Below are 26619 nucleotides of genomic sequence, written 5' to 3'. Positions count from 1 at the left end.
ATGGACAAAATCAGAGAGGTATGTGGCAGGATGTGGACCGGCTCGTGAACGAAGCCATTGGAGACCGAGAACAAAAAATCGGGGGTGAGGACGTACACGGATTTACTAACACACACCGCAGAAGCTCAGCAACCTGAAACTCGAGGCCGAGAGCTGGCAAGAGAAGTACGAGGAGGTCAAAGAACAGATGAAGCAACTGGAGCAGGAAAACACCGAGAAGGAGAACCAGATCAAGTCACTGACCACCAAGAACCAGCAGCTGGAAGACGAGGTCGAAAAGCTCGAGGGCGAGCTTTCTGAGCACAAGCAGCTTTCCGAGGACTCGCACAACTTGCGCTCGCACAATGAGAACTTCACCAAGAAGAACCAGCAGCTAGAAGAGGAGCTCGAGGAGAGCGACACCAAGCTCAAGGAGACTACCGACAAGCTGCGTGAGACTGACCTCAAGGCCGAGGGACTTGAGCGCAAGGTTGTGTCTCTGGAGCAGGAGCGCGACGACTGGGAGAAGAAGTATGAAGAGCTCACCGCCAAGTACGACGAGGCCAAGAAGGAGCTCGACGAGATTGCTGCATCGCTGGAAAATTTATAATTGTGATGTCGGCCTCCCCTCCATCCACGTCGACCTCTACCAAAACAGCTATATCTGCCACCCACAATTCATTCGAGCCTTGCTACAAGCACCCCTTGGTCTCCTCGGCGCACTCGTCCTGCGAGACCCTTGCGGTGTTCCAGCCCCGCGCGGGCGCAAGCACGAGCGCGAATCCCGCTGAGGACCGCAGTCGTCTTCTACCCGCATGTGAACCCTTCGAGCTGTGGTTCCTGGCAGCGCTGCTGATGCTGCTTTTATTCAAGCTATATACAACCTAAATCACGTAACGTTATTGAAAACCCACGAACGTAGCCGTTCCGCCTGCACGGCGAGAGCAGGGCCCGGCGCGCGGCAGGAACATGAAGGGTTTATATGTAACAGCGTAACACATGCCGTCGTAGAGGCGCTGTCAGGACAACTGCAGGGTCAATGTTCTCCTGAATACTGAATCACGGGTGCGTGATCACACGATAGGGGTGGAGTATCAGCCGCATGTTGTTTGCACCCGGGCTCCGGGTGTTTTCTCATACCACAGTTTTGCCGCTCAATTCTCATGCTCTAATTAACGTGAACTTCAACCCGTACCATCTTAAAAACAAAACATATTAACCAAATGATGCCACAAATGAGGTTTGATGATTCCTTCAGAAGACTGGACTTCTATATATGGCTCGTATCGTTCGAGAGTTTTCTGACCTAAAGGAATTAAGCCAAAGCTTGACTAGCACTTTATTCTATGGAGGCTATACAGTCGTGCGTGTACTGAAAAGAAGGAACACGCATTGACCCAACAATGAGAAGATGCCGCGTTTCCTAATTTACTTTTGCACGCGCGGGCGCAGGATCGCCGCACAATTAATGTCGAGGATATGTGCTCTATCCGCTTAAAGGTGATGAAGACACCATGCAGGTTAATGGTGTAGCATTTGGTTTACTGGGCAATATACAGGGAGGGAAGAGAATCATGGATTCGCGTTGATTCCTCCGGCATCCTCATTGGTACTCTTGCTTCAGGAACGGTTCATTGAGAAACCAACTGACATGTAAATTATAATATATTTGAAAATTCCAGTCTAACTTCCATCAGATTAACAGGGCGTGTGGTCTAGTGGTATGATTCTCGCTTTGGGCGAAGTTTGAGTTACACTCGAACTACAAATCACAAGCATGCGAGAGGCCCTGGGTTCAATTCCCAGCTCGCCCCGATTGATATTTTTTTACCTTCTTAACCCTGAATGAGGTAACAACAATCTTCTCGCGGCATGCTAATGTCACGCCAATGCTATTAACCGAATGAATGGTGCTTGCCAGTTGTGTACATGTACATACATCCAGCTGCAAGTGTACTTTTTGCCGTCCCCCCTTTGTCAGGCATTTTGACTTGAACGTGTCAGTACCTGCTATTTTCTTCGAACGCAGTGGCATGTGTGTGAAAGCGCCGATGCATGATCGGACGTACCAAATTTCTTGAAGCCTTAACAGCTTTAGCTTTTGCAGATTGCGCGGGCCGACAAGGAATTGTTGACTGTTAGTACCCCTTAAAGACGAATATGTTGTTGCGCAAATATGCTTGACGACCTGAAGCGCTTTCGGCCTTGCGAAAAAACCCAAGCTTTATAGATGAGGCTAAGGGATTACTTTTGGTTATTCTGGCATCTTGTTTCACATCATTGAGCTCGGGATACGCGAGGAGCATTGGCACCTTTTGTATCGGACAGTAGCACAAGCCAAAAACTGTCTAATGTTCCTCCATTTTTCTAAAATCCAATACACATAGACGCTTGCTCTTCTTAGCTTTGATTCCGGGCTTCATCAGCTCGCATGGGTCTATTTTACCTTTGACACTTTATCATATTGTGACATTGCCCTGCTGAAAAAGCAGTAAAAGATAGCTTCCCGAAAAGTGAACGAGCAAAAGGATTCTCGTTTTATCCTCTTCAAGACTCAATTGACAACCGATTGGCACCACTCGGCTTGCTCACCTAATGTATCACACTAGAATAGCCAGTGGCTCTGCTCTGAGAGCGGGCATTATGGCCCGGAGTAGCAAATGTGCCCTCTTGTCCAGCTCTAGATGCCTTCACGCTGGCATGTTGCTGAGAAAAGAGGGGCCTGCCGAAACAACACATTTCGGGTCCAAGACAGTGGCAAAAGAAGAAAAGGAGAAGTTGGTCGGCAGTGTGTTCTCCAACGTGGCTGCTAAGTACGATGTCATGAACGATGTGATGTCTATGGGGGTCCACAGGTTGTGGAAAGATCACTTCATCAACAAGCTCGACGCGGGGAAGCGCCCCAACTCAAAGGAGCCTCTCCACTTCATCGACGTTGCTGGTGGCTCCGGAGACATTGCCTTCGGTCTTTTGGACCATGCTGAGCACAAGTTCCACGACACAGAGTCTACCATGCACATCGTCGACATCAACGCTGATATGCTGAAAGAGGGTGAGAAAAGAGCCTTGAACCAGGGCAAGTACTACAATGATCCCCGTGTTAAATTTTTGGTTCAGAACGGCGAAACTTTGGACCAGATCGAATCTAACTCCAAAGATGTCTACACTGTTTCGTTCGGTATCCGTAACTTCACCGACATCCAGGCTGGTTTGAACACCGCGTACCGCGTCCTGAAGCCAGGCGGGATTTTCTACTGTTTAGAGTTTTCCAAGGTGGACAATCCGCTGGTCGACCTGGTCTACCAGCAGTGGTCGAAGGTCCTCCCCGTAATGGGCTCGCTAGTTGCTAACGACTACGACTCCTACCAGTATCTCGTTGAGTCAATCCAACGATTCCCTCAGCCAGAGGAATTCAAGGCCATGATCGAGAAAGCCGGCTTCGAGTCTGCAGGGTACGAGAAACTGACATTTGGAGTTTGTGCCATCCACTGGGGTGTCAAAGTATAGCTACTACAGCCTTGCTCAAATCGGCGTGCCCACAACCATGTATAAATTGATTTAACCTAGGAACCTAGGAACTATGTCGCTAACAAGTTCACGAAGTGACTACCGCTGGGGACCTGCCGCTTCGTAACAGGAACCCTGCATTCGACGTGAAATTACATAGACAGAACCGTAACATCAATTGCTCGCTGCAAACGGGAATTTGTTGTCTCACTGGTGCTATCGTTTAGCTGCCGAGCTTCCATAATCCGACCCTTGGAGAACAATCTCGCTACTGTTTTCGTCAATTCGCGTTACAAGCCGTCGTATAAAAAGCCCGAGTTCTTTACAGTAGTCGCCAAGGCGTCTGAAAGCGCTGAGAGCTACTAGAGCCCGCTGCCTTCAAGCTTAGGACCCTAACCGACTCAAATCTTCTTTCAAAGTTTGGCGATCGTCCCTTGTCTGCTTATATCGGCCCATACTCAGACTATTGTTACGCGGAAAAATTTAAGCTACGTTTTTGTCACGATTATGCCCAGACGGGCTAACACAAGTCATAAGAAGGGCAACGAAGGACGCGGTTCAAGCTTGACGCCGTATGGAGGATACCCTTGAGAGAAACGCGGAGCAACTGCCGGTCCCGTTAGAATCGAGGTCGTCCCAAATCCACATCCACCATCATCATCACTACCACCGGCGAACAGCCAGCGAAGGTGGGTCCCAGGGGAAGCGAGAGGCAGGCAGTTCCAAGAAAAACACATACCGGTCCATTAAGTCGCTGACGCTAAACAACCTGGATGCGAGACAGCACTTTCTAATCGCAGTGTGTCGAGATGTGTCGCTGCTTCCGCCGCTGCTGTCGCTCGCGCATTCTCTTAAAAAAGCATGGTCGCTGTGGTACCGCAAGGACATGCTCTACGCCACGGACAACAACAGCGGCTCTCTCACGATGAGTTTCACCAAACTGTGGCAAACCTACCGGACTTTGAGGACGCAGGCGTCCTCAGGGGGCACGGATCTCTCGTCTCAGCTCATCACCGCGCGTTCTTCAGAGTACATACTGTGCTCGCTGTGGTGCGTGGTATCTGCATATCTTACTTACGCAATTCTCGATTCGCTGATGGTGCGCTGGATTGTCAAGTACTCCACGATCGCAGCCATCCTGCGCATGTTCTCAATGTCGCTTCTAATCATCACAGTGGAAATGCTTCTGCTCTCCTCTCTGTCGCCCAAGGGCGACTACTACCTACACACCTGGATTCTCATCAGTTGTGTGCTCACAGGCGCCTACATATGGCAGAGCTTCTTGACCTCCGACTTGAGCTACGTTGAACAGAACCCTATCTCAGCTGGCTCTACTTCCGCGTACGGCCGTCGGTCCTCGTCATCTCATTCACTATCCGCGCTGTCTGACCCCACAAATGCATCCCAGGAAGACCTAGCGCAAACGGCGTCACGCAAGAAAAAGAACGCGCATACCGTCTTCAACTTCGCAAAGAACAAACAGATTCACTTTTACAACATTACTGTCTTTTGTGTCGTCCCTGTTGGTTTTGCGAGCTTCATTACCATGATCGGCCTGTTGCGGAACCTTGTAATACAAAGGCTCGATGTCGAGCAACTGGAGCGTATTATCAGAGAAGTCTACAACGACTGAAGGGTCTGCTCTAACCCGCGCCAAGTATTCTAGAGGCGGCTTTACCTCAGTCTCACCTCATATAAATCACGCGACTATCACGTTTTAGTTTACCGCGCTAAGTAGCATTTTTCACGGATCGTTCTCAGTTTTTTATTAAACTATGTATCAATGATGGAGTTCTTTCGATGTCTCAGCGCAGACCTGAGAAACCTCTAGCAAAACTCTTTCCGACTTCCGGAGACTCTCTTTAGATCGCCATGGTTGTTCACATCTTGGGGAAAGGTTTCAAGGGCAAAGAAGTGATAAAAATTGCGCTCGCGTCGAAGTTCTACGGCATCGGCTTGAAAACATCTGAAACTTTATGTGCAAAGCTTGGATTCTACCCATGGATGAGGATGCACCAGCTCTCTGAGCCGCAAATTATGAGTATCACTAGTGAGCTCTCTACTATGACAATAGAAGGTAACGCAAGGGCCGTTGTGAAGGAGAATATCGCACTGAAGAGAAGAATCGGATCATATCAGGGTATGAGACACGCTTTGAACCTGCCGGTCCGCGGCCAGCATACCAGAAATAATGCCAAGACTGCGAGAAGGCTGAATAGAGTTGACAGACGAGGGTTCCACACCTTGCGTGAGGAAGCCATTGAACAACCCAAATCCTCGCTTCGGAAATTGTGGACTTCTCTCCGTAAATTCACAAGTTAGCGCCTCATACAATAACTCCCAGTTCCTGTACATACACTATTTACGATGGCGTCGGATCGCAAATCTATAGCTTGTAATCCTCATTAAAAGAGTCCCAATCTCGTAGTTCCATCAAATGGCGCATCGTGGGCCTGCCGTGAGGACAGTTCCAGGGCTTGTCGAGCTCGCTTAAGTTTCGAACAACGCGGAGCATCGATTTTTTGACAAGCGGCCTTCCGACCATTATGCTGCTTCTGCAGGCTCTCATGGCATGCATGGCCCTAATCTTGGAGCACCTAATAGAATCTTTACTAAGGCCGTCAGACTCTTTCACCAGGTGGATTAGTTCATGCAAGTCATTCATATCAAACAATGTTTTTCTTGATACTGGAAGACTTACTACCTTTACTCTACATCCTTGTGGCTGCTCTTCATCAATTTCGAGTTTAAATCCATTCTTCTCAAACACCTCGAGGTTGTCCATCATGACGAGTTCATCGATGATACTCATTTCGACAATTTGAGGCGCAAGAAGCTTTTGAGACTTAAATACCGTATTCTTTTGGAGCTTTTCAAAGTTGTACTTCTCGTCGCTCGCATGTTGATCGATAATAAACAAATCGAATTTGCCCGACTTTCTTCGCGTTACCAAGATAAATCCCAAATTGAATTGACCCACAATTTCCATTTTCTTGAAATCTGATTTAGAAACACTCAACGTCAAGTATCTCTCTCCCTCTTCGAAATCGTCAAGCTTGTCGTTTTTCTGGTAATGCGTCTCATGTTGTGTTCCCTTCCTTGATTCCATAAGTTGGTATATATGAGAGAAAGACTTCTTGATTGACTGCAATCGAACTGTTATAGCGGTGGTTAACGAGACGCAGTCGTTGGATGACTTTTGAATTGCAGCACTCTCCCAAGACGATTTTGGCGCCTTTCTTGCATAAGAATCTGCGTTCGGCCTTATGATTGGATAACTATTCTCTGCGCCGGTATCAGAAGGAGCCCTTTCACTTCCTATGACATTCGTGATGGCACTTTGGTTTAAACTTTCGGAGTCTGATTCTTCATTGTCGGATGAGCAGCTACAGGATTGAGGAGCCTTTGGATTACTAGAGAACAAAAGACGGTTGTCTCGAGTAAGGATGGCTTTTTCTTCTATCTTTTTATCGCCAATTTGCAAAGTGATGGGTTCTTGAGAGATAGAGTTTTCGCCTCTCAAATAGAGGTCAGAGTCTTGTTCTTGCGATGGATTAACAAAGGGGTCTAAAGTCTTCTGTTTTTTATTTATGTTCAACTCGTAATCAGCGGCTCGCTTTGCTGTCCTCTCTTCATTGTCCGTGCCTATAACTTCCTTCACAATAGCCTCTGGAGCGGGAGCTTTTGCAGTAGTGGCATTATTCTCGCTGGGCGAATCAGGCTCATCAACAAAAAGGTTCGGTTGAGGGAGACTTTTTTCGATCATCTTGTTAGATACTTTGGCATTGGAAAGATCAAAAAGAGCTTCACGTTCCTCACTTTCGGGAGATTCGGTTTTCGGACCATTCTCTCTGTACGGACCAGTATCGATTCTGCCATCGAGAGTTTGTCTACTATCTTCTCCAACATCATTATTATACTCGCCATCAAGTTCCTGACTCATAACACCAGGTTTCGCAACCTTCGGCTCTGTATTATCATTATCAACCTTAACAGTATGTGTGTTTGAGATTGGTAGTACCATTTCTTGTTCGGAGTAATAATCTGCGAGAGCTTCTCTAAATGCATCAATGACAGAGCTTTCGGCATGTAGTAAAACAGTCCTCTTGTCAGGAGTTACGTTTACGTCTATGAATTCTGGTGATAGCTCAAAGTTGAGAACAAACACTGGATACTGAACGTTGTTGTGTGTGCGATAGACTTCGTTGCAACTTTTTGCAAGTGACGGATAGATGACAGGCCGCTGGTTGATGTAAATAAACTGCCTGTCCTTGGCGGTTCTTCCACACCCAAACGTGTTTCTCGAAATATAACCTGATACCACAATAATGTACTCTGGGGAACCTGAAGAAACCTCTGCGCCAGATAGCTGGGAAGAGAAAGATCTCTTGGGTGAGATCTGAAGAGTTAGGTGAATATCCGACAGTCCTTGCATAGCACTAGACCCAAAAACCCCGATGATTCTCTTTGGAATTCCTCGGTCTTTTGTTGATGAGAGCACCAAGGACCTTCGGCCATTTCCTGTTATGTGCCAGACAGATATTTTCATGCGTTCTTGAATTATAGTATACGCCTGAAGCAGCATAATACACTTACTGAACTGCCGCTTGTGGTTGCGCGTAAATTCCTTCTTCCGCACAGGCAAGTTGTTAAAAAGTTGAGAAACATGTACAGTTGTGCCCTTGTTTCGGGAGGTTACTGTCTTCTTAACCAGCTCACCCTTGAAATTGTACTCCAACCTCGCTGCTTTTGGAGGCTGAGTGGTTGTTGTAACGACCAAGCTCGCAATGGCTGCCAAAGACGAAAGCGCTTCTCCTCTAAAACCTAGAGTCGTCACTTGAGAAACATCTTCGAAAGAGGATATCTTCGATGTGTAATGTTTGAGTGCTAAGGATTCGTAGCTATCCTCAGGTACACCACTTCCGTTGTCACTACATTCGAGGGATTCAAGTCCGTAGTTTTTGAATGTGCACACCACTTGGTCTGCTCCAGAATCAATACTGTTATCTAAAAGTTCTTTTACGGCAGATGCGAGATCAATGATCACCTGTCCCGACGTGATGCGGTGAACGTCGGCATCGTTGATTGCTGCTATTTTGCTGCTCATCGATGACTACTAAATTTTACAAGCACATGAATTCTCAAGTTCATAATTTTGGTTATAATAAGCGTAAAAAGCCAACACTGAGATAAGAGTTTATACCATGAAATATGTTCAAAGTGGTCGAAAAGTGGCTTCAAATATACTTCAAATGCATCATAAATGTGGTATTGTATTACAGAAACGTATATCCTAAAGAGTCTTTCGATTGGACTACATATCAAGCATTCAACTTACCACGGCATATACCGCTAAATCGACACCCTCAGCTACAAGAATACGTGGAAACTCTTGTCACAGATGTTATTTCAAAATTAGGGTATATCAAAAATTTCAACCTACGGATTGTGAACCAGGAAGATGGGGCCTGTATTGAACGGTATGTCCTTGATTTTAGCGAATTCCGACATGAAGAAGTAGGAAACACAACGGAATTAGAGATATTTGACGAGATGCGTTCTAGTTTGAACAGTTTAATCGCTCAACTTGAAAAGCTGCCGAAAATCAGACCAGGCAGCGTCACATTTGAAATTGTTATCGACTCTGAAGGCCTTGATCTGGGCCACAGAATGAACCGGGTACATACTCTCAAAGAAAGGCTAGAACAGGAGCAGGACACCAACTGGGTGAAATGCTCAGAAGGTTCTTTCACTGCGGAGCCAAGACCAAAACGATCGCAAGCTCAGGACCCCCGCATCAAGATGATAGCTTTAGCAGGATGCGATTCGGGCCCCTTAGTAATATATCAGTTTATGGAAAGGCTTCTTGCACCGACTGGCGAAAGCCTGTCCCAAGTGTATGAGAGTTCACAAACGAGTGAAAGCTCGGTTCTCTTCTCTTGAATATTATTACTGTATTATTTAGCTCTTTGTTCATTTTTTTGGATGCCTTTGACTTATAGGGTTTATAATAGAGCTGAAGCTGGTTGGCCTCATTCTAAATTCATACCCCGTTTGAGATTTTCGTAACATAAATAGCTGATCGAGACAGCAGGACATACCTTTGCTAAGTTTGGAACGAGTCCCTTGAAAAGACCCTGGTAGCCCTCCCTTTGCACTGTTTTGAGAAGCACATCCCTGAAGCCATTGTATCTGTGTGGATGAGCGTATGTGCCTTGCGCTTGCAACCTAGTTCTCAGAAGGTTGACGGGGTAAACTACGGTAGCACCGACTGTCCCACTGAAAGCGCCCATGAGAAGCACGAACATGTTGCTCATGGTAACCTGATCCTCGGGTAAACCACAAATCCGTGCTTGGCGGGTGATGTACCATTTCTTCAGAGCCGAGAAAGTGCCTAGGTCTAGAGCAGCGTACGGGAAGATACCCATCACCCCCACGGTTACGCCTCTGTAGAAAAGTCGCAGACCTCCTTCTTTGTACATTTCCCGTGCCGTACTGAAGAGGAGCTCTCTCCCTTTGGAATGTGCATTTAATGGAGCGCACTGCACTCTGTACTTTAAAGTGTCTACCGGGTACACGGAAAATTGGGCCATGACACCACCGAGACCACCTGCAATGTAAGTAGACAGTCTGGATAAATCAGAGTTATCTTTAACTCCTTCAAGTTTAGACATGACCCTTTTAGCGAGTTCGAAAGACCCAAATTTGATAGCAGATTCGGGGAAAACCTTCATAACATTCAAGCCATTTCCCACGTAGAAAGCGCGGATTCCGCCTTGTCTGTAGAGTGTCGTGGCAGCCTTCACTAGCGGTGATTTTATTTTCGATAGGTCTGCATTGGGATTTCTTTCGAGCAAGGTATCCTTAGATTTGAGAAACGTTGACGATAGATCAGTCCGGGCAATCAAGAAGACTTTTATTCTGTCGAAGGGAGCTGTACAAGTCCTCGAAATTACACCAGAAATACCGCCTGCGACAAAAAAGCCAAAACCGCGTATAAAGTCGTTGATCAATGTCACGTCACCTTCTGAGGACAAATCGACGTCCTCATTGAATAGATAGAAGTATGAGTAGGCGGTGTGCAGCCTGGAGCCCTTTTTCCGGGGCATAAACAGGAGGAAGTCGCGCCATTGGTCGTAAGTGATGTAAGGAGAGTTCTCTGTCCCCTTCTTCTTGGGCACAAACGCCCACTTCACGAACTCTTTGAAGGTTGAGGGCTTCTCAGGGCGGGGCTCCTTGCCTCTTGCAAGACTACTCAGATAGGTTGACAGATCGCTGGTCCTTATTCTACCGTCATTGTCACGGTCGAGCCGCAGAAAGCCTTGTTTGATTTGGCTCTCTGCGGTCGCAGCGTACTTTTTGAAGTCATCAAAGTCCACAACTGAGTCACCATTGCAGTCGAGGGAACGAAAGATCTGGTCTATTGCCTCGGGCGATGACTTCAGCGGGTGATTGGTCCTTTTGAACGCTTCAGCTAGATCCTCTAGGCTCACTTTGCCAGTTCCATTGATGTCAATGGTGCTGAAGAGGGTTTTGAAACGGCGATCTCGCTGTTCCTCTGTCTCCTCAGGAAGGGTCATGGCGAGATGTAGTGTCTAACTAGAACGTGCGCGCGGCTGCAAAAGGTCAGGCCTCAGTCGCTTGTCCACACTTCTTCAAGTGACATTCGGAGCATCTTCCCCGTATGGCCCGTAAGGGCATCTCTCGAAATCAAATTTTTCTACTCGTTTAACGCGATTCCAGATCTCGTTAAGGTGATGGGCGGTTGTTAGGGCCAAGTCAAGATCTCGCTGCCCTGTGATCGCCGTCCGGAGTCTTTGTAGCTTGGGCTCGAACATTGGCCAAGACCTGGCCCCGCGCAAGCTTTCTTTTATTGTTCTCGCAGCGTCGAGAGATTGCGAAGCACTCGAAGGAATTATATTACCTTGAAAAAGCTGAAATATGGTTGGTGCAAGGAAACTTTTCAAGTTAAGAGGCAAAGAGCTCTCGAGATTTCCGGGAAAGTTACATGAATAACAGGTTATTGCTCATTGCCTCAAAATCTGCCCAACTCTCTATAGATAATTCCTGCACTCTTCTTGTAAATTGCCGGCTAACACTAGTATCTTAGCGCGTTAAGTGCAAGAGCGGCTCGGGTGTGGCCATTTGCTAGAAGGCGTTTCAGTTTCAAATTAAAAGCGCGGTCAGCTTTCCTTAAAAATTGGCATATCGGTGAGCACTTACGCAATCGCCGCTGCGCGCCCGTAGCTACAAGTACTTATACAGAGTAGGTCATAATTTTGGATATGAGTCCCATCCAACATGCGCCCAATCTGCAGCGATAGTAGCGCTCCCAAGGGTCCTAATCCATTGGCCGCTATCTGTTTCCTGCATGTTCAACGTCCCGCAACTACCCCACAATCAGTTTGGATCACGAGCTCCAGTTAATTTGATTGATGTAACATTGAAACAATCTTATCAACTCGATCATGTGCGCTAGTGTTTCTGGTATGTATTCCAAGATATCCAACTTTCATCCAAGAAGCTTCTATGGCCAAGTTGGTAAGGCGCCACACTAGTAATGTGGAGATCATCAGTTCAAATCTGGTTGGAAGCATTCTTTTTTGGTGAGTTCTGGTCTCGTGTACTTTTTAACGAGACCACCTTATCGCCAGATTGTTGGGTAAATAAGTATAATAGTGACAGGTCCGACGAACTATACTTGTGAAGCCGTTACAATACTTCGGGGCCCAGGTGCAATTGCCGGTGCATCATTAATAACATTCTTCTTCCACTACCGCTTTTCTGTTGAAAGAGCGCTGCACTTGTTTTTGGTACTGCAATCCATTCGATTTGGCGTATTTCAAGAGTCACATTGAACTCTTCGGAATCATACAAATAAATTTATTGGGAGCAAAGCCCTAGAGCAAGTTACAAGAGGCTATCAGCTGTACTTGTACCTTTTTTAGTTGCCCGTTGCCATGCTCCGCTCGCTACGTCCAAGGTCCGGAACTGCCCTCAAAACCCTGAAACCATCGATGCCCCAACAGCGGGTTAGAATGCTCCACCACAAGGACGACGGCAAGTCCACCGACGCCTCCACGCAGCCGGATGCCGCCGCCACGACACTGACCGATAAGTATGAGCACAAGAGGCTGTCTAACGTGCCCAAGACCGCAAAGGGCTACGAAGCAACATGGCTTAACGCTCTCGCGGAGCGCCAGAAACAGCTCGCGCAAGGCAAGATCATCGATTCCTATGTTTACAGTTCTGTCAAGTCCACGGAGGTCGGGGAGAAGACGCGGAAGGATTCCTTCGCGTATTTGGCTCTGCCGTTCCGTGAGGACGCTTCTGTTGCGGACTTCTATGTCAACGCTGCGGGTAGGCTCAGAATGGGCCAAATTTTCCAAGATTTGGATGCTCTAGCTGGTAGAATTGCCTACAGACACACTTCTCCTGCTCAGCCTGTCATTGTCACAGCATCGGTGGATCGTATTTACCTGCTGAAGAGCATTGATTTCATGGCCGATTACAACATCGTGCTTTCCGGTTCTGTTGTTTGGACCGGCAGATCTTCTATGGAGATTGCCATTAAAGCCACTGCGATTAAGGGTGACCTACCCGCAGAAATTACAGAAGATTCCCTTGCTGCAGAAGATACGTTCTTGACTGCGTCCTTCACGTTTGTCGCTAGAAACCCAGAAACTCACAAATCTCTAGCTGTGAACAAGCTCTTGCCCCTCAACGAGAAGGAGTGGATGGACTTCAGGCGCGCCGAGTCGCACAACGCTGCGAAAAAATTGCGCGCTTCGAATGAAAGCTTGGACACCAATCCACCAACGGGAGAGGAATCTAAAATCATCCACAACATGTGGGTCGCTTCCAAAGAGCTCTCCAAACTATCTCACAAGCCTCCTAATGTGATGTCTATGAAGGACACCAACGCCAAGTCTACAATGTTCATGCAGCCTCAGTACAGAAACAGACATTCGTATATGATATTTGGCGGGTACCTAATGAGACAAACCTTTGAGCTAGCTTATTGTGCTGCTGCATCTTTCTCCCATGCTTTCCCAAGGTTTGTGTCTCTGGACTCTACTCATTTTAAGGCGCCAGTACCAGTTGGCTCAATTCTGCACATGGATGCTACTGTGGTTCATACGGAACACTTATTTGATAGAAGCTCCAAGCCAAAGGTTACAACTGTCACTCACAAATCTGCAGATGGCAATACAGTTTTCCACTTTGACTCTTCACCCGTCAATGAGCTCTCTACCCAAAAGGGTGCATTGTTATCCAAGCCCGGTACATTGATACAGGTTAAGGTCGATACTATTGTCCAGGAGCTTGCGTCAGAGAAGAAGAACTCATCTGGCTCTTTCATTTACTCATTTTATGTCCACCGGGACGCTGATGAGAAGACTATTGGTAAGCCAGGCTACACCACGGTCATTCCCGAAACTTACTCTGAAATGATTGAGTACATCAGTGCTAGAAGACGTGCTATTGATACAGCAGCATACGCCAACACCTTGAGAAGGAACAACAAGTTGTGACCGCGTAAAAGCAGAGCTCACCCTCAACTTAGCACGCAAATAGCTTATAGCTGCCTGCTAATATTGCAGCCCGATTATTAGATTCCCGCTTTTTTTTGATTTATTTATATTAGATATGCTTATAGTAATGTTACACTGGGTCAATTCATAGCGAATGTCTTAATCCATTGACGCATCCACTTCAGGTTCCTGCCCTTGTATGTCGTTAGCGTCGCACACACCAACCCCACTCTTGTTGGGAAGACTCACTAGCCTCTTCAAACTTCTCTTTCTCTCTGGTGTTTTAACCTCCGCGTTGTTGATGCGCTCTATCCATGTATAGTTATTTCCATCTTTCACAGGAATAAAATCATCAGAGCTACTGGCAGTAATCTGAGAGTGAAAAGAATTCTCATCATGAGGAATTTCTTTCAAGTGAGGCAAGGTGCTTTCTTTAAGACCTTCACTACTCTTCGCCACATTTGAAGCTGACAGGGACCCTGAGTTGGATGATGAGCCGTCTCTTGTCCCACGGGCTGGGTTTGAAAGGTTCCCCATGAACACTGAGTCTCGCATACCTAGAGAAGACTTCCTTGGGTCTTTAGGTAGACTTTTGTTGCCCGCGATCTGAGTACTGAATAATTCAGCAGTGCTGACAGTGTTGAGGGAGTTGTAACTCTCCCTTGTATTCCTGTTAGCAGCTGCACCAGCTGCAGAAAACCTCCAAGACTTGCGGTTTGTTGGCTCACTGTTGAGGTATACGGAGGAAGTGTGCTTATTGGAGTCGAAATACTGATCACTCTCATCACGCGGTACCAAGGCGTCTGTGCTGGCGGTGAAAGCAGCATCGTGATATGAGTCAGAGGACGACGAGCTCAACGACCCGCATTCTGCTTTCTCGTCTATTGTGGATCCTTCAGATCCCGACCCCCCTTGGGCATCCAACTTCATCCCGTTTAAGGCTGCCAATCTTTTGGCGGTGGAAGTATCATCTAGAGAATTTTCGTCTCCAAAGGGCGAAACAGCACCAATCACATTGGGATTGTTAGCAGGGTTTCCCAGCTGGGGATTGCCGATTCTTGGGGTATTCTCTTGATCTTGAGCCGCTCCAGACTTGTTTTTCTTTCTTCTCCATAGTAGCAGGAATAGGATGAGTGCTAAGATTACTGCAACAGGAATGGCCACGCCACATGCTATTGCTGTAGTGCGATTGTTACTCTTCTTTTTCTGGGTTTCGTTAGTGGGCGAAGCCGCCTGTGTTTGAGAAGATGTCGCTGTTGGAGAAGATGCTGAAGATGTCGCAGAGGATGTGGCAGTTTTGCTTGACTGCGCCGATGTTGAGGAAGACGTTTTTTTCAGTGAAGATACGCCAAGGACTTTGAAAGATAGCTTCTGCTCGTCGGAACTCTGTTTAGCGCTCACGTCAACAGCCAAGGATGTAAAGTCATCAGGTACCTTGCCCATGAGCGTCAAGTTGGAAGAATGGAAAGAAAGCCACGAAGATGAGTCCGAAGAATTAGAAAAGCTTACGGACACATTTGTGTTGTCGTAGTCGGTGAATTGTGAAGGCAGCAAGGAGTATTGGAACCATTCATCCTTAGTAGCGTTGACGTTAGGTAAGGACGAAACTGCAAAGAGCTTGCTGGTGGACTCTACTAGGAAATTCAAATAAACCGCATCACCGTAAACATCTTCTATAGCGATAGTCAAGTTTTCGCTGCTTTCGCCCGTAAGCAGCGTTCCTGACAACGATTGGTTTGATACGGAGGCCCAGTCGGGCGCATCTAGAAGCTGAATTGAGCTGATATTTGATTGCGAAACAGGCTCGTCATCTAAGTAGACGTAATTCATCGGCAACTTGTAATTGAATGACCCTGAGCTCGAAACGTTGACTACCAGAGTGTTTTGGATCGAGGTTGTAAATTGGTGTGCCCCAACTACCAGGTCAAACATCACTTCCGAGCTGGTGTAGCCGGTGACATCGCTAGCAATTAGTGAGAACGAAAAATACGACTCTGGCGCGATCTCTGAGTTCACGACAGGCGCTGTGCCACTGAACTTCAAAGAACTCTCGTCGAAAAAAATCCAGCTAGGCAGGGGGGCATGGTAAAGGGCAGAGCGACCGTAGAAAGTAGTAGCGGAACTGGAGTTTGTAAACGTGTCCCTGTCAAAAGAGACGTTAAATATTTCACCTGGTGATAGCTTCAGCGCGTTTTTCCCGTTCGTGTAACCGCTGTTTTTCAAAAGGCTCAACAGGTTGAAGCTCGGGGCCACCGCAGGCTGTGTTCCGTCTGACAGCGCGAGCTGGTATGTCTTGTTCAGCGTCCCGTTGTCCGCTGGATCGATTCCCTGGAGGGTATAACTCACGTAACTGGTTCCCGAGTCCTGGCCCAGGTCGTCCTGCGCTGGCGTTCCGCTTAGAACGCGGTTCGCAGAGTCAAACTCGAGCCAAGAGGGCAGGCCGTAGGCCTCGTACTGTATCTGCGTCGCTTCATCGACGCTGGACTTAAAGGTGTCGTTCGATAGCTTAAAAGAAAAAGCTTCGCCGGCAATGGCAACAGGAGGGAGCTGCTTACTGGCCGCGTACGCCTCGTACGGCTGCGTGCGCACCAGGCTAGCCACAAACCCTACAAGAAGTACCCAAGCTCCACGCATAGCACTTCTTCTCGTCTTAAACTGGGGAAGGTAAAGCTATCTAAACAAAGGCTGCGTAGCACTAGTGATGGGCCAAACGCTCTGAGCACTGTTCAGCATGGCTGGGGAATTTGGACAACCGTTCTTTTAAACTACATTCCTGCTGTGCTTGCGATGCTCGGGACGCGGCGCGACCTTTTTTTTTACTTGTTATTTTCGCGTTTACACTCGAAAAAGCAGTTAGAACACGAAATTTTGGCGTCCGACGCCGCGCAATCTGCCGCCGTTGGTTCTCTTCGCTCCCTCCTAAGATCCTCTCGCTCTGCCAGAAGTTCCTGCCCGGGGTATTGACCCATGACTCGCGACTTGAGGACCCCGGAGGTCAGCTGCCGCACCGCCAAGGATTATATGGCTGAAAGAGGTAAAGCGTATGCCTAAAGCGCTTCCAACGGTGTGCTAACCCTAATTGAGACCGCAATGGACCTAACTGGCCGAGGATAAGGGCTTAAGCGTCTCCCGAGGATAAGGAGCAGGGGCACTGAACTAAGGTCAATTGTCTTCGATGATTAGGCGATTTTTTGATTGACCGTTTACAATGACATCAACACTTTTTCAGAACTGGAATCAGAGCCCCTTTAACGAGCAAAGTATTCCCAGAAGAAACAGGTGCAAGGGCAGCGGTATCTGGCGACAGGTTGAGCATTATACGATCTAAAAGCACACGGAGATGCCCAAATTGGAGCAGTTTGAAATCAAGAAGTACTGGCAAATCTTCCTGGGGCTGAAGCCTCAGGAGAACAAAGTGACGCATGACCAGGTGCTGCCAATCCTGTATAACTCGAAGCTCGACTCCTCGATCCTCAACAAGATCTGGTTTTTGGCAGACATTGACGACGATGACAATCTAGACTTTGAGGAGTTCGTGATCTGTATGCGACTCATCTTTGACATGGTGAACAAGAACATCGACACGGTGCCGGATGATCTTCCCGACTGGCTGATCCCTGGTAGCAAGGCAAAACTGGACGCGCAGCGTCGTAAAAAAGAGTCCGCAGAGGCACAAAGCGCGGTTCCTGAGGCTTCCAAACCCGCGCCAGCAGCGCCAGCAGCACCAGCAGCACCAGCAGCACCAGAAACACCAGAAACACCAGCGGTCCAGCAGAAAGCGCCGGAGCTCGATTGGTACATATCTCCTGCGAACAAGGAGCTGTACGCCTCAACCTATGACGCTTGCGACACCTTCACTGATGGCACCGTCTCCTACCCAGCGTTAGCTGGCGTGGTGCGGTCGGTATTCCCAAATGTGAGCTCTAGCGAAGTGGATCGCATGTGGTTGTTAGTCAACCCTCAGAAATCGCCCTCCATCAACAGAGACCCCGCGTTTTATTTGATCCATGCGCTTAAGCAAAGAAATGACATGGGCTGCGAGCTGCCAAGCGAACTACCGCATGCTATCAAAGAAATCTGTAACCAGCACCGCGTTTCATATGATCTGAACTCGAGCCAGGCGGACGTGAAGCGCTCTTCCTCCCCAACCAAGCCGGCCGACTACCACGCATCTGCAAGTGTTAGAGAGCGGAGCTCTAATTTCCGGTCCGGAGGAGGTGCCGAAGGTGAGGTGGGACAGATAAAGAAGCAGATCGCGGATCTCGATGCTCAACCTTCTGGGACCCCCCAGGTTGTCAGCAATCCATCGGATGTACCATCAGACCCAAACACGGCGAGAAAGCAGTTTGAGGAGCTTTTGAGGTATCGGGAGGAGCAGTTGCGCTACTCAGGAAACACGCATAATGGGTCTATCAATGTGAAAGGCATAAAAGAAGATTTGAAGACTATTGCACAACAGGTCGGGGTTCTGGAGCAGTTCCTTGCCAACAAGAAGCAAGAGCTTCAGCAATTACAGTCAGAATCGCGCAACTTGAACTACTCTGGGCGTGCATAGCCCGGTATCTAGCTGGACTGTAATAGGACTCTGTATACTATATTAACGTACTGCATTTATAATTTTTCGAGTGTGAGGATCCTCTGCATTACTTACACGAACTTGTTAAGCTACCTTACATATGCTGTCTGTTTGCTGTCCTTGGCTTGGCGCGAATAATGTTATCTACCCTTAGCAGCACCTCAGCAGCCTCGGAAGCAGAGCTGACAACAGCTCTCTTCAGCTTGTAACTCTCAACAATTCCGAGCTCTCTCATGTCGGCGATACTTCCATCGTTCAAGTTCAGACCCGAAGTGGTCATGCCATTATAGATTGAAGACCTCAACTTAGCAACTAGCTCGCTGCTGTCGAAACCAGCGTTATCGGCGAGAATTGTTGGCAGCTGTCTCAATGCGCGGGCAAAAGCTTCGACAGCGAGGGATTTCTTGCCACTGACATTTTGAGCTGCTGTGTCCACGGCTTTCGACATTATCATCTCAGCGCAACCACCACCAAGGACCGTCCTTGTTTCTTTGGTTGTTTGAGATAACACAGAAAGAGCATCGTGCAAAGATCTTTCAGCTTCGTCGAGCACCTGTTCAGTGGCACCTCTCAAAACGATGGTACAGGCTTCACCGGCTTGACAGCCACTGAATTTTGTGAAAGTGTCTTCGCCGATTATGACTTCTTCAATAAGATCACATCTTCCGAGCTTGCACTTTTCTGGGCTGTCAAAGGTAGATACGACCTCACCGCCTGTAACCAGTGCTAGTCTTTCAACGCCTTCGAAGTCAGCATGTTCAATGGAGTTGATGTGCAGGTCTGTGAAGAGCTGTTCGGGGTAATCGTAGATTAGCTGTCTGTTGATAAAGGTGTTAATGCCAAATTTAGAGATTTTGTCAATCTTGTTCTTCATTTTAGTTTTCTCTGCTTTTTCGAGTTGAGCTAGCTTGGATGTTGAGTCAACTTTGAATTTGGCGCCGAAAATCTTGACTTTGTCGGTGTCCAAAGAAGTGTTGGCAATTAATATCTTTGCGTTTTCGACACGCTTAGGCTGGTTATTCCCGAATCTCTTTGGAAGAATGAAGCCCTCATCTAAGAAAGAATCCGATAGTCTACCACCGATGATCTTCAAGACTTGAATGTGCTCCAAATTCGTGGATCCACCCAGCCTCATGATAGAGTCCGCAGCGAGCTTAGAAAAATGGTCTTTGTCTTGGGACAGAATCTTGGATGACAGAGTTGTCTTGGCGATGGAAACCAAATCCTGGTAAAAGCTTTCCTTGTTTTTAGAATGGTCCACCGCTGTCTTTTCAAGGGCGCCCAATGCAGCAGCGGAAGCTATTCTAAACCCCTCAATGATAGTTTGTGGATGGATTCTCCCCTGCTCGACCAGCTTCTCAGCCTCTCTTAAGAGCTCTGCGCTCAGAACTGTCACACTAGTAGTGCCGTCTCCGACTTCATCATCCTGGACCTTACTGATGTTCACAAGAACCTTTGCAGCTGGGTTGTCTAGTGGGATGGATTTCAGGATCGTAGCGCCATCGTTCGTCACCATGCAGGCGTCGCTGCTAGCGCTTTGAAGCAGCTTATCCATGCCCTTGGGGCCCAAAGTTGTCTTCACGAGGTCGCCCACGGCAATCGCGCCAACGAAAGCAGACATACGTGCATTCTCGGCTCTTTCTTCCGTAACCTGGTCACCAAATATCTGAACACTCTGCATGAAAACCGCTTGTTAGTAATGGCCCAAACTTGAAGGGCTATCAATTCCCCTGCTCTTTGATTGCAAAATACCACATACCATTATTCAAATTCGTGGAACTGGTAAGTAACTCGAAGTTATTAGTGATGCCTTTTACAGTATAAGCTACCGCATCATCAATGCGTTCTATGTTAATTTGATCGATACCAAAATTTTGCCACCCGTCAATAATGATATCGTCGAGTGCTCAAAGGATGTCGAAGTATCTGCCGAGAAATAGGAAGTGCCGGCAGAGTTCGAGGCAGCCCTGCCATCAGAGAGTTGTCTTCAATCGTTCCAATGGTCGAAAGCACCTGCTTGTCATATTTTCCAAAATATATATGATTGACAAAAATAAATGCTTCCAATCAGATTTGAACTGATGATCTCCACATTACTAGTGTGGCGCCTTACCAACTTGGCCATAGAAGCTGTTTGATGGTGAGGTTGGGGACTTCATCTTACATAAACAAATAACTATAAAGCGGGATAGTGCCAAATTCTGCTGTTTAAATGGACAATAGCCATATCAGCATCCGCTATAGAGGTGTTTCAAGGTGAACATGAGTATTTCTGTTTCGAAACCTCAATTTACAGCTTCCAACTAAGCGTTATTTTCTTGCGTCTTATTGAGTTGTTAGTCTCACCAATGTGAAATTTTAGTTTCAACGAGGTCAAGGTCGGAACCTCAACTAAGCATCGTGCCATCAGACTCATGCGTTCACTACAGGTTTTGTGTTCCGTTTATTATGTGTAAAGTAAACTTGCTGGTAATTTGATGTTAGTATCACTATTGTGGGCTAGGTGCCATGCAATGAGATTTACTGACACTAAAGCGTGATGCTTAGGGTATTACACATAAATATAGATGGCTTTGAACCAGGCTGTTCATGTTAATTTGCGTGGGCATGCAGTTCAAGGCGCCTTTTCTTTATTTTGAAGTCCGTGGAAAGCCCGAAACAATTAGAATGTGGGATCGTGAGTAGTTATGGCACGTCTTCTCGCTATGCCCCAAAATATGTTCTGGCCTATGTTCCTTTCGAGGCCTAACATTTGCGCATTTCTTGAGCGCTGGAGAATTTATTCCTCCTTCAATTTCCCCGTCAGAAAATTATAGTGTGGCTTGATAAATTCTATGTAGCTCAGGTCTCGAAATCTTGTCCAGATATTAGTACTACTTTATTTTCCTGTTTTCGTCTCCACTAGTTGCGGAAGCACGCCGTGTGTTCTGGCGGCCTCTGAAGCTCAACCGCAAACATTTGCAGCCTAAGGGCCCTCAAGTATCGAAGAGCTGATAAAATCATCTCGCTTGTGCTTTTTATTTGGGCTAAGAGGCCGACCCATTCTTCTTGAGAGGACGGTGAGCGTTGCACTCTCGTGAAATGTCTCCCGTTGTTAGAGCTAATGTGGACCGAACTTGTCTGCGCGGGCCCGGATTTGAACTCTTCGCCCTCTGAGGCCGGGCTATGTGCGAGTGATCCTCCTACCTGTTGAAGCACCGAAGGCGTCAGTTAAGTGTATATACTCTATACACGCTCATCCGCGAAAGCTTTTTCAGCAAACTCCACAGCTTCTACGACGAGTTCATAGTCCTGCTTTTCGCAGAGATTGGCCTTTGAAAGCGCCCCTAGGACCTGCCCGAATTGACGAGCAAAATCCAACGACCTCTTTAGCTCCTCGTCCAGGTTGGGGACGACTTTGCTGGTGTTGAAGGTAGACGCTATTAAGTTCAAAGCATCAGATTTAGAATTACCGTTATGCAAAAACTTTTGTAAGTAAAACTGCCAAATCATAGCCATAACCGTACTAGGAGTAGATAGCTTGAAGGGCATGGCAGCCACAATCTTTTTCTGCCATCCTGTGTTGTCCAGTGACAGCCTATCAAACTCTCCCGCGGCCAATGAAGACACCAAAGTGACTTCGAAAAGGTCGTTCAAATTTTCTTTGACGTAGTCGAGGTGGTCTCTGAACACCAATGTCTTTCTATCTATAGGGCCGTGGTAATTTGATGGCTTCTGCTGTAGGCGGAAAATGCTGAGAATCCGTGTTAATACTAGGATGTAAGATGACTCTTTAGAGTATGAGCGCAGTGTAGCTTTTGACAGAGCAGAAGGAGTGGCTGGCACAGTTTCCTCTCTCAGTGACAAGACGCCAGTCTTCAAAAACATAAGCAAGACGAATACCGGTTCGATAGATTCAGAATCCACTCCTGTTTTAGTCATGTCAAGTAGAATGCGACCCCATGGAGTCACTTTCAGAGTTTTCTGGGATGAATCAAAATCAAAAAATCCCAAGAGAGACAGAAACCGAATGAATGCGGTAGCTAGGACATCGAAAGGAGTAGCGAGTTTCTCGTTGAGAGGAACAGAATTTGGAAACAAAACTTTGTCCGAAACAAAGGACTTTGTTAAATCACCGGATTCATTAACCATTGTAAGGAACTGTGCAAGCGAAAACTCACGTTCAGGCTGGCTAATCTTGACAATCAGATGGTTAATTCTATCAAAAATCGGAGGTGTTACTCTATTTGCAAGAGTGACTGCGTCATCTGGGGCGAACCACTTGACATGTTTTATGGGTTTGATTTGATAGTAACGGTTTATAGGTTGGGTTAGAAGGTTAATCTCCTTGTTTTTAAACAGTTCCACTGAGTTTTTCACTAGCTTTCTGTAAGATTCGGAAGACCCGCCATCCAAAGGAGGCTCGTCAGGATAGACGCCGGTGGTGATAGCATCCATCAACTTTCCACTTACCAGACCGATAGACTGGTAGAAGTAGTATTCATGTGGAAGCCTTTGTGCAACAACATCATGAACATCATTAGGAATACTTTCCAATGAACCCGTGGAGGAAGCTGGTGAGTATGGGGACCCTGCGGAATATGTCATCCGGTCTTCTCCTCGCTCAGCTGGGGAGTACAGCTCGACTTTCCCGTTTTCCTTCAACACGGGCATGAACTTTAAAGCAGAAATGCCCTTTTGGTAGCGCGCGACAGACTGTATACTTTCACTCTTGATTGGATTCATCAGCTGATACGCATAAAAGTCCGTGCCGCTGGTAAGCACCATCTCCAGCGCGACTTCAAAAAGTTGCTGGACAGGGTACATTCGGAGGGGCGACAGCGTATAAGGCTGCAGGTCATTCCCAACAGTCATACAAATGTCGACGAATTCTTCTGGAGAGCAATTGATCTCCGACAAGACACGGGCCCGGTCTACGAAACGATATTCCTTGTTGGGGAATTCCATACCTAAAATGAACTTCTCAACAGACTTCAGCATTAGGAGTTCAGTAGGACCATAGATCGCATCAATGTATTCGTTTTGTAAAAGATAAGTCAATTGAAACCATGAGGAGTAAGGAGCCACCTGGAAGCGGATGTCAAGTGAAATGAAGTAGTCAATTAGATCGCTTTGAAACCGCTTAGTATCGAGAGGAATACTATACTTGAAAGGCTCCGATGGCGGAACGGGTTGGTCGATGTAGGAACTTTGGTTGTTTGCATGCATGTTGTTCCATTGCGTCCATCCCTTGTGCCTCTGAGCCAGAATAGCCTCCTTGGCAGTCCTGGTTGTAGAGGTGGCAGATGAGCTCATGGGGCCGGAATTGGAAGCATTGATGGCGGCAGCGGCCGCTTCGGGAGCTGCTGCTGCGTAATGTCCATTTGCTTCCAATTGGTTGGCAACAGGAGAGCCACTGAAAACAAAAATCGGCGTAATATCGAACTCCCGGAATACTTGTAAATCAGACTCGAGATACAGCTTCAAGCTGGTTGGAAACCCTCCAATCGCGTCCAAGTACTGCTCCCGCTTCGAGGTCAAGAGTCGCGACACGTAGTGGTCCACATCAATCCCTAAAGTTGCATTTTTGAGGGACTCTATCGGGTACGTTCCCACCAAACCCCTTTCGAAAAGGAAGGACTCTAAGGACTTGACAGGCATGAGCGTTCGATCTTCTTAGCAGAAACTCTGTCCCTGCTTATTCCAAAAGCGCTTTCCTAGTACTCGTGAGCATGTTCGCCACCATTTAGATCTGTCAACTAAATTAGTTGTATCACGTGACCCGAGGACTAGTGTTCTCACTTGGAATTCAGACCGCCTAGGTCATGATTCAACGGGAGTGAGCTCGCACGAGCTTACTGGTTCTTAAATTTCACATAGTTTTGAACCCGTGCTTTTGGGAGGTCTGCTAACAGCTTTCCCCAATATCCTTGGGTGCTGAGTTGCTAAACGCGTAAAAAAGCTGGGTTGCATGGCTAATGTTGCTTCAAATATTGCGCACTCCTCACTTTCAAAACGCGTACCCCGCACTTCAATTGACTCTGTGAGATCTCTAATATATAGAGGTTGATATTCTGTAAGAAATGACTAAGAATGCCTGCTATTACGACGGTACGCAATCAAGCGCTTATAACCCGTCGATATTGAATATGAAATGAACGCCCTAGCACGCCGATTGTATCACTTGCAGGCTACCAACCCAGTGTTTGAGTATCAATCATTATGTACGCAACTGTCGCAGAGTAACCTTAGGCTAAGGCTTTACCGAATGGGCGAGGTTGTTACTTCTTGGGTAGTTTACAATTGCAGGCGAATGCGCACCTCACTTGAGTGTGTTCTTCGTTGAACAGATACGTTTGGGCTTTACGATGAAGATGGACATATTATCGCATTTGGTACGAGCTCTCGACAACGTCACTAAAGTTAATCATGGTGACCTGTTTAGAGGCCCCAGAGGTCGAGTTAATATAGTGCAATTGCTGGCATGAACTGTTCTCTTCAGCCAATTGACGCGCTCTTTGCTAACGGTGTCAGAGCGTTGTCACTTCCGCAGGTGGTATTTTGAATCACTATCGACGTTAATAGAAATGAGATTCAAAACGACGTGTCGAATAACATCGGGTCTTCAGAACAGACAACAGCTACAAGTCCCGTTGACTATAGGCAGCACTAAGGTCCCAGCATGAGGTTCACTCAGCTTGCAGTATTTTTTGCAGCATTCTTCCTGCCGTTCATTTCAGCAATTTCTAATGAGAAGCTTTCTAAGGAAGCGTCAAGGTATAAAGGTATTATCCAGCTGACCAACAACAACTTCAAGCGGATTCTGGATAGCAAGCGCGAGGCCTATATAGTTGTGCTGCTCACTGCGACCAACGCTCAGGTCGGATGTACGCTATGCATGGAACTGGACCCCGAATTCAGCATGATGGCTGATTCCTGGTACAAAGATCACCCCGAGGGTTTGTCGGAAAGCGGGACTGGAATGTTCTTTGCGAGAGCTGACTTCGACCCCAAGAAGAACAGTGATGTCTTCATGCACTTCAAAGTGAACAATGTGCCTAGACTCCTATTCCTGACTCCCCAGGGAGACCCCAGCTCTTTCAGTCAGATCAATTTGCCTGGTGAAGGAGGTATGACCAGAGTGCTCGCCATTGTGAACACCTTGCGCGACGCGACCGGGATTTCGGACTTCAAGATCTACCAGCCAATCAACTGGGGGTCAGTTTTCGTCACCGCGTTCGCTACAGCTGCTGTGACCTTACTAGTTAAAAAGTACAAACCTGTGGCCGCTAAATTAATTACCTCCAAATACGTCTGGGGCTTGGCCACTGTCTTTGTCATCATTCTGTGGAATGCTGGTTATATGTTCAACTCAATCAGAGGTAGTCAGTTTGCCGGTATGACACAGGACGGCTCGGCTGTCATCTATTTCATGGAGGGGCAACAGCAGAATCAGTTTGGTATCGAGACCCAGATAGTGGGAGTCATTTACGGCGTTCTCGCGTCTTGCGTAGCAGGCCTTGTGTTGTTTGTCCCTTACGCCAAGCAGTTTTATGCGACCGATAAATCGGGCAGACCTACGCTCTCGAAAGCCTGCTTTGTGGAGTTTTCTTTAACGCTATCGTTCTTGGTCACTCTCTATTTGGTTTATGGCGCCCTAACCGGTGTCTTCAAATTAAAAAGCCCAGGATACCCATTTAAGCTCATCAAGTTCCCATTCCACTAGCATTTATCCTCGCCTTAGAACTTTATACACAATCCGCCAAAAGCTTTTTATATTTCTGTGTTAGCTTCTCAACGCGCAACTCCAATTCTTCAAGGCGTTCGCGTTCCACTCCCAATCCCTCTTCTTCGTTGTAGTACTCTTGCTCCTCTTTCAGCAAGTTGCGAATCTGCTTTAGCCGAACTACAAGTAAAGCTTGAGATTCCCTTAAATCATTAACCGATTGATATATTCCATCTAAATTGTTGGAGAGAATCGAATAAACGCATAGCTCTATAGGATGCACACCGGCTGCTGCAGCAACTTCCTGGGGCTCCATC

At 47.2% G+C, this 26619-nt stretch overlaps 14 protein-coding genes and 3 non-coding genes across 17 annotated transcripts; 10 read left to right on the top strand and 7 right to left on the bottom strand.

Moving 5' to 3' along the window:
* On the top strand, positions 1-589 carry TPM1 (tropomyosin TPM1; the record flags this gene model as incomplete). Its single annotated transcript, XM_002555367.1, has 2 exons — positions 1-18; positions 122-589. 2 exons carry the CDS (start codon positions 1-3, stop codon positions 587-589), a joined length of 486 nt encoding a protein of 161 aa, XP_002555413.1.
* Positions 590-1683: 1094 nt separating this feature from the next.
* Positions 1684-1793, top strand: KLTH0G08712r. Its single transcript has 2 exons — positions 1684-1719; positions 1758-1793. It is a non-coding gene; the product is annotated as a tRNA-Pro (tRNA).
* A 781-nt stretch (positions 1794-2574) lies between these two features.
* On the top strand, positions 2575-3486 carry COQ5 (2-hexaprenyl-6-methoxy-1,4-benzoquinone methyltransferase; the record flags this gene model as incomplete). Its single annotated transcript, XM_002555366.1, has 1 exon — positions 2575-3486. One exon carries the CDS (start codon positions 2575-2577, stop codon positions 3484-3486), a length of 912 nt encoding a protein of 303 aa, XP_002555412.1.
* A 574-nt stretch (positions 3487-4060) lies between these two features.
* EOS1 (Eos1p) lies at positions 4061-5119 on the top strand (the record flags this gene model as incomplete). Its single annotated transcript, XM_002555365.1, has 1 exon — positions 4061-5119. The coding sequence occupies one exon, from the start codon at positions 4061-4063 to the stop codon at positions 5117-5119; it is 1059 nt and encodes a 352-aa protein (XP_002555411.1).
* A 239-nt stretch (positions 5120-5358) lies between these two features.
* SWS2 (mitochondrial 37S ribosomal protein uS13m) lies at positions 5359-5808 on the top strand (the record flags this gene model as incomplete). Its single annotated transcript, XM_002555364.1, has 1 exon — positions 5359-5808. One exon carries the CDS (start codon positions 5359-5361, stop codon positions 5806-5808), a length of 450 nt encoding a protein of 149 aa, XP_002555410.1.
* A 64-nt stretch (positions 5809-5872) lies between these two features.
* PMS1 (ATP-binding mismatch repair protein) lies at positions 5873-8593 on the bottom strand (the record flags this gene model as incomplete). The annotated part of the gene is made up of 1 exon (XM_002555363.1): positions 5873-8593. The coding sequence occupies one exon, from the start codon at positions 8591-8593 to the stop codon at positions 5873-5875; it is 2721 nt and encodes a 906-aa protein (XP_002555409.1).
* A 104-nt stretch (positions 8594-8697) lies between these two features.
* On the top strand, positions 8698-9429 carry REV7 (Rev7p; the record flags this gene model as incomplete). Its single annotated transcript, XM_002555362.1, has 1 exon — positions 8698-9429. One exon carries the CDS (start codon positions 8698-8700, stop codon positions 9427-9429), a length of 732 nt encoding a protein of 243 aa, XP_002555408.1.
* An 89-nt stretch (positions 9430-9518) lies between these two features.
* Positions 9519-11066, bottom strand: SAL1 (Ca(2+)-binding ATP:ADP antiporter SAL1; the record flags this gene model as incomplete). The annotated part of the gene is made up of 1 exon (XM_002555361.1): positions 9519-11066. The coding sequence occupies one exon, from the start codon at positions 11064-11066 to the stop codon at positions 9519-9521; it is 1548 nt and encodes a 515-aa protein (XP_002555407.1).
* A 943-nt stretch (positions 11067-12009) lies between these two features.
* Positions 12010-12082, top strand: KLTH0G08558r. The gene has a single exon. It is a non-coding gene; the product is annotated as a tRNA-Thr (tRNA).
* A 364-nt stretch (positions 12083-12446) lies between these two features.
* KLTH0G08536g (KLTH0G08536p) lies at positions 12447-14021 on the top strand (the record flags this gene model as incomplete). Its single annotated transcript, XM_002555360.1, has 1 exon — positions 12447-14021. One exon carries the CDS (start codon positions 12447-12449, stop codon positions 14019-14021), a length of 1575 nt encoding a protein of 524 aa, XP_002555406.1.
* Positions 14022-14180: 159 nt separating this feature from the next.
* Positions 14181-16655, bottom strand: AXL2 (Axl2p; the record flags this gene model as incomplete). The annotated part of the gene is made up of 1 exon (XM_002555359.1): positions 14181-16655. One exon carries the CDS (start codon positions 16653-16655, stop codon positions 14181-14183), a length of 2475 nt encoding a protein of 824 aa, XP_002555405.1.
* Positions 16656-17361: 706 nt separating this feature from the next.
* END3 (End3p) lies at positions 17362-18576 on the top strand (the record flags this gene model as incomplete). Its single annotated transcript, XM_002555358.1, has 1 exon — positions 17362-18576. The coding sequence occupies one exon, from the start codon at positions 17362-17364 to the stop codon at positions 18574-18576; it is 1215 nt and encodes a 404-aa protein (XP_002555404.1).
* Positions 18577-18691: 115 nt separating this feature from the next.
* On the bottom strand, positions 18692-20278 carry CCT2 (chaperonin-containing T-complex subunit CCT2; the record flags this gene model as incomplete). Its single annotated transcript, XM_002555357.1, has 1 exon — positions 18692-20278. The coding sequence occupies one exon, from the start codon at positions 20276-20278 to the stop codon at positions 18692-18694; it is 1587 nt and encodes a 528-aa protein (XP_002555403.1).
* Positions 20279-20655: 377 nt separating this feature from the next.
* On the bottom strand, positions 20656-20728 carry KLTH0G08448r. The gene has a single exon. It is a non-coding gene; the product is annotated as a tRNA-Thr (tRNA).
* Positions 20729-21822: 1094 nt separating this feature from the next.
* Positions 21823-24237, bottom strand: MKT1 (Mkt1p; the record flags this gene model as incomplete). The annotated part of the gene is made up of 1 exon (XM_002555356.1): positions 21823-24237. One exon carries the CDS (start codon positions 24235-24237, stop codon positions 21823-21825), a length of 2415 nt encoding a protein of 804 aa, XP_002555402.1.
* Positions 24238-25258: 1021 nt separating this feature from the next.
* Positions 25259-26302, top strand: OST3 (dolichyl-diphosphooligosaccharide--protein glycotransferase OST3; the record flags this gene model as incomplete). Its single annotated transcript, XM_002555355.1, has 1 exon — positions 25259-26302. One exon carries the CDS (start codon positions 25259-25261, stop codon positions 26300-26302), a length of 1044 nt encoding a protein of 347 aa, XP_002555401.1.
* Positions 26303-26324: 22 nt separating this feature from the next.
* Positions 26325-26618, bottom strand: SNN1 (Snn1p; the record flags this gene model as incomplete). The annotated part of the gene is made up of 1 exon (XM_002555354.1): positions 26325-26618. The coding sequence occupies one exon, from the start codon at positions 26616-26618 to the stop codon at positions 26325-26327; it is 294 nt and encodes a 97-aa protein (XP_002555400.1).
* Position 26619: the final 1 nt, after the last annotated feature.

This window comes from Lachancea thermotolerans (genome assembly GCF_000142805.1).
Source record: "Lachancea thermotolerans CBS 6340 chromosome G complete sequence".
Lineage (NCBI taxonomy): Eukaryota > Fungi > Ascomycota > Saccharomycetes > Saccharomycetales > Saccharomycetaceae > Lachancea > Lachancea thermotolerans.
The sequence above is the reverse complement of the archived record's forward strand: the minus strand, read 5'-3'. Positions and strand labels throughout refer to the sequence as shown.